Source organism: Charadrius vociferus, unplaced genomic scaffold, assembly GCF_000708025.1.
Source record: "Charadrius vociferus isolate BGI_N301 unplaced genomic scaffold, ASM70802v2 scaffold549, whole genome shotgun sequence".
In the NCBI taxonomy this organism is placed as follows: domain Eukaryota; kingdom Metazoa; phylum Chordata; class Aves; order Charadriiformes; family Charadriidae; genus Charadrius; species Charadrius vociferus.
Window position 1 is genome coordinate 1,079,269 of NW_009650103.1, and position 5,695 is coordinate 1,084,963.

At 59.4% G+C, this 5,695-nt stretch overlaps 1 protein-coding gene across 1 annotated transcript in view; it reads right to left on the reverse strand.

Moving 5' to 3' along the window:
* The window catches only part of SLC2A6 (solute carrier family 2 (facilitated glucose transporter), member 6), a 5,092-nt gene extending 783 nt beyond the window's left edge, over positions 1–4,309 (reverse strand). The window contains 8 exon segments of the mRNA XM_009892248.1: positions 1–112; positions 350–458; positions 814–966; positions 1,124–1,335; positions 2,372–2,471; positions 3,088–3,294; positions 3,397–3,559; positions 4,209–4,309. The exon segment at positions 1–112 is cut by the window's left edge and continues 25 nt beyond it. Coding sequence (XP_009890550.1) covers positions 1–112; positions 350–458; positions 814–966; positions 1,124–1,335; positions 2,372–2,471; positions 3,088–3,294; positions 3,397–3,559; positions 4,209–4,309 — 1,157 coding nt within the window.
* Between the last annotated feature and the right edge of the window lie 1,386 nt (positions 4,310–5,695).

The window sequence follows — 5,695 nt, forward strand, 5'->3', positions numbered from 1 at the left end:
GGAAGGTTGGCAGAGCTCACCAACGTCTTGTTGGCGATGGTGCTGTTCTGAGAAGCTGGCACGAAGTGGATATAGAGCCCCATGGTCAGGTTGGAGACCAACATGATACCAGCTGTGGAGAGATGCAACAGCATAGTGGGATCGAAGAGTGAGTGATCCCCTCCATGCCAAGGGCCGAGCTCTGGGGAACACCTCTGCTTAGGAGCTGAGACACCACCAAAGGAAAGAGACCTCCCCCACTCTCTACCCAAGTCCTGTACGGCTGCGGTTTCCACTCCTGCACGGTTGCAGAGCTCCTGGAAACCTTAAATACGAGCTTCCCTTGCACAACAGTGGGAGAGAGACATACCTGATACAAAAAGAAGAATCTTCCTCCCGGCTTTGTCCATCGACACAGCAGCGATCACCACCGAGAACAGACGTACCAAGCCAACAAGAGCTGCATCGTACTCTGGTTTCTGCAACAGCAAAAGCAGTGGGGAAGCTGAGGTGGGAGAGACAGGGAAAGGGCAGGTTCCTACATGTGTTGCCTTGACTCTGGCTGGCGACTTTGCAAAGCTACCTTCCTGTAGGAGGAGCCCAGAGAAGAAGAGCCTGAAGCTCAGAGGAGGAGAGCAGGGAGACAGTGGCGCTGATCCTGCTCCCCCGCCTCCTCCAGCCTTCTGCAGGGCAGGTGCCTGGCAGTTGCTGCCAACCAGGTGATTTAAAAAAGGCTTCAAATTTGGGGTCTTAGAGCTGCAGGGGATTTGGAGCATCGGGCAGCCATCACTGAAGATAGAGCAGTCCGAGCACAGGCAGAACCCCGGGGCTCACCAGGATGACGGATGTTTTCTTGAATATCGACTGCAGGTACACAAGGACACAGGTGACACCGGAGAGCTGCTGCAGGAACCTCATCCCCACCGCGATCAGGATGGGCTTGTAAATGAAGGGATCCCTGATTTCAGCACAGGAAACCCGCCGGCTCTGGAGGGGACAAAGCCAGAAAGCCGAGGCGCTGTCACCTCTGGGCACCACCACAGGACCCAGAAGGTGGCTCAGAAGTTGCCCAAAGGAGGCTGGATTTTGCAATTTTCACATTACGTCTCCCCCATGCTGGAGGTGAGCCCCGTCCTTTCCTCACCTGCTTCCTCACGCTCTCCTTGATCTGCTCATACTCCCGGGCGTAGTCCGTGTCCTTGCCCCGCAGCCAGCACAGCGATCCCAGGGCCTCGTCGTCCTTCCCCTGGGAGAGCAGGAACCGGGGCGAGTTGGGCATGAAGCAGAGGAGGACGATCATGGTGAGCACGGGCACCTCCCCTGCGACGGCCAGCCAGCGCCAGTCCAGGACCAGCCCTGCCAGAGCAGCACGGTTAGGAGGGGAGTCCTGGCCTTGCTTCCATGTAAGCACACCATCAGCAGAGATTTAATAAATCCAGGGGGGGGCGAAATTTCACAGAATCATAGAATGGTTTGGGTTGGAAGGGACCCTGAAGATCATACAGTTCCACCCCCCTGCCCTGGGCAGGGACACCTCCCACCAGCCCAGGTTGCTCCAAGCCCCGTCCAACCTGGCCTTGAACACCTCCAGGGATGGGGCAGCCACGGCTTCTTGGGGCAACCTGCCCCAGGGGCTCACCACCCGCACAGGGAAAAGTTTCTTCCTTCTATCTCTCCCCTCTTCCAGTTTGCAGTCGTTCCTCCTCGTCCTATCACTCCATGCCCTTGTAAAAGGTCCCTCCCCAGCTCTCCTGAAGCCCCTTTAGGCACTGGAAGGGGCTCTAAGGCCTCCCCTTTTTCGCCTTCTCTTCTCCAGGCTGACCCCCCCCAACTCCCCCAGCCTGTCCTCCCAGCAGAGGGGCTCCAGCCCTCCCAGCATCTTCATGGCTTCCTCTGGACCAGCTCCAACAGGTCCATATCTTTCCTATGTTGGGGGCTCCAGAGGTGGACTAGTTTCCAAAAACTAGAGAGAGATTTTTCCATGGTTTTCTCCCAGCAAAGCAGCATTTTCAGCTGTTGTTCAATATGGGGAAACTCCCCCAAATCTTAGAGGCTCCAGCAAGACCCTGTAGCAACCAGAGCACAACACTGGCAGGAGATGCACACGCGGTTCATCATCTGCTGCCCTTCAGCCCTGATGAAACCTCAGCAGGACCCGGGTCCACAGGCATGATGATGGCCACGGGTCCGTGCCGGTTATGGATTCATCCCTCTGAGCGCACACACAAGTGTGGGTTACGCACAAGCGATCCTGTCTGACCCCATTTGCACACCTGTGGTGATGGCTGTGAGCTGGCTGCGAGGGGAAGGAATCCACCAGCTTGCTGAGAAAGTTGTTTAAAATAAACTCCTCTTCCCTAAGGTCTCACCAAGGGAACACGGAGATACTTGCCCAGAGCATACAGGATGAGGGAGCCCAGCACTGCCATGATCTGAGGACAGGCGCCCAGCATGCCTCTGACCCCGGGGTGGGAGATCTCTGAGATGTAGACCTGGAGCAGGACAACACATCCTTAACAGAGCTGCAATATATAGCCATCACCACCAAAACCTGTCCTCTGTCACCTCGCAGTCATCCGCTGCGGCCAGAGGAACCCTAAACTTTGAGGAAACTGCCCTCTTGGGTTGGAAACCTGACTGGTCCAGCAGCACAAGCAGGTCCTGGCAGGCGGAGAAGACAGCCTTGCAGGCACCGCCGCTTCCCTCCCTCACCCCAGGGTGGGAAAAGCGCTCCGGTGGCACGCTCAGACTGCTGTTACTGGAAAGACGTGCCCCGGGGTTACTCAATTTTTGCCTTCCCCTCTGCATGCAACACAAGGTTGGCGTTCGGTAAACATGGGAGGAAATATCTGCTGGGAGGAACAGGGCAGGGGTTGAGGACCTGCCTTCCCTTTTCTGCGAGCAAGAAAGTCCAGCACCATGGGGGCAGCTCAGGCTGGTCACGGCAGAGCTGTTAACCCAGTACCTCCTCCCCATCCCCAACCACAACCAGCCCTGGAGCTCTGCTGACGCCTCCAAAAAGCAGTGGGATGCCCCAGGCTTGGCTATGGCACCGCCCCGTCTCCCGCCATGCAAATCCCTGGCTAATTCCCTCCCATGGCACGTTACCGGGATGGAGGCGGACGTCACGCCGCCGGCGTAGCCCGTCAGCACGCGGCCCAACAGCAGCATCCCGATCCCCTGGGCGCCGGCCATCAGCGCGTATCCCACGGCGGAGGGCAGCGCCGAGAACATGATGCTCAGTTTGCGGCCCAGGCGGTCGTTGAGCAGCATGGCGCTGAGCCCTCCCGCCGCCGCTCCCAGCGTGAACACCGACTGGGGGGAGACACGGAGAGGGGCCTCGGTGGGTCCGGGCCCCCCTTGCACACCCACCGGCTCTGCCCCCCCACCCCTGGCAGGGACAACCCCGCTCCTTACCCCGAACCAGGATGCCGTGTGCTGGTCCAGCCTGAGCGCAGGGCTGGGGTGAGCCTCCAGGGCAGGGATGACAGGCGAGGGGTAAACCAGGGCGAAGCCGAAATTGAAGTTCCCCAGGACAGCGGCAAACACAGCCAGGTACAGCCGCTTGTTGCGGAGGCTCCTGAGGGAGGGAAGGAGGGAGGAAGGGAAGGATGGAGCGAGAAGGATGTGTTGGGCGCCCTTATCGCACCCAGCAGAAATGTTAACTCTGTCTCGCAGCTTCCCCCAGCCTTTGCCGAGGTTCTCGTGACACCCACGGAGGGATTTTCCCCGGGAACGGCCCTGCGCAGCCCCGGGCTGGTGGGGTTTCTCCCAGCAGAGCGACCTCCGCTCCTGCCGTGTGGTGGGGGGTGACAGCCCGTCCCCTCCGGGCACCGACGATGCTCTCCTCTGTGCTGGGCGCTTTTCAGCAAGTTCAACAAACCAAGGAAAGCAGAAGCTGGAGCCGGGCAGCCCCACCGACCCAGCTGCCAGCCGCCCTGTCCCAGCGGAGCGGGGAGGGGGTTCCCTTCAAGCCCCTTGTGCCCTCCAGCAGGACCTTATGGCCCCACGAGAGCTGGACGTCCAAAAGCACGTACACCCGCAGCTCTCCCAGGCGGGCTCATCCAGCACCGCACACCCTGGGTGGGACGAGACCCCGTCTCAATGCAACTCGGGAATGAGAGCAGCATGAACCAGCTCTCCCACCGGCTCCCCCCAGCCCAGTGCTCGCGATACTGGGGACACAGCCCACCCCACAGCCAGCCCCATGGCCCCAGCCCGGACCTTACCGCAGGTACTCCTTGTCGAGCCTCTTGCCAACGCTCTCGGGGAAGGTCCGATAGGAGAAACTCGTTTTCCTCACGAGGGGCTCCCGGGCGCTCAGGTCCATGGCCGTGCCGTGGCCGGTGCCCGTCACGGAGCGGGTGCTGCTGCACTCGGGGCCGAGGAGGAAGAGGCAGCTGAAAGCGAAAGGGGAGAGGCCGCCCAGCGTTGCCTAATCAGAGAAATCTGTGCCTCGTGGGCTCGCACCCGGCCAGCCTCCGGGAAGGAAACTGGGGGGGCCGGAAAACCGGCAGGCAAAGAGCTACGGGGGAACGATGGTGCCCTGCAGCCTTCGCCCCACACCCACCCAGCCCTTCTCCCTCCCAGACCCCATCGACACCAAAACCCATCACTGCAGTGGCCCTTACAGGGTTGACCCTTGCAGAACCGTTTCCACCAGCAGAAATGTCCCTTTGCTAAGGCCACGTCTCTTCCCTCGAGGAACCAGTACCAGTTAGACTGGCAAAATGCTGCTTCTTTTTACAGTGGTAAATTGCATCTGTGTGAGCCTCCACAGCCACCCTGGGGAAGGGTTTTCAATGCAGACCAGGGCTGAGGACGAGGAAGGAGAGGAAACAAGAGGGAGGTGAGCGTGGAGGGGGCACAGGGAGCAGGTGGAAGGGATGAAGAGTGCTGATGAGGATGGAAAAAGGGATGGTGGCATCTCTGCTGCATTGGGTGCAGCTGATGCCCAAGGGTGCTTTTGCCCCCTTGCCCTGATCTCCCCCCAACCCCACAGGGCTCAGCGGGCAGCGCTGTGCTGGGGCATCTGCAGGTTCTGGGGGGCTGCAAGGTCCAAACTCACCCTGTAGGAAAGGGGGAGGGATGACATACCTACTGGCTTTGCACTTGGATTTATTTTGTGAAAATCCCTAAACTACCAGAGTGCTCCTCTTGTTTCCATCGTTCGCTTTAGTCCCTGGTGCTTTTGGGACCACCTGGGTGGTTTCTGCACCCCCGAGCCTGCCTGGGAGCCCCAGCGATGCTTCGGTGTCAGCTACACTCTTCCCCCCCCGTGCAATCTGGTTCCCCTTCTTCAACCGCCAAGTGCCGCATTTAGTGTCTGAGCAGTGCTGGGGATTCACAGCTGACTCAGGCACTCGGGGCCGTGATTTCTCCACAGGAAGACAGGTCATGGAGCAAGGGGATGTCAGAGTGGCAGGCCATCCAAAAAATTTCCAGCGCCACGTTGGTCTGAGCAGGGATGTCCCAACAGCCTTCAGCTGACCTGGAGCTGGTCCCTTGCACCCTGGGCACCCCCTCCATCAACAAATGTCATGGGTCACCTTCCTCGCGTGGATTTTGCTCCGTGCATCCGGGTTAGCAGCGCCTGTTTGCTCCCACAATGGCAACGCCCTGTTTGCATCTTGCAGACCAAGGAAAATCTGCAAATGAGTGGCCTCAGGGAATTTGAAGAGGAAGGATGCTGCAAATTCACTACGTGAATTTGCAG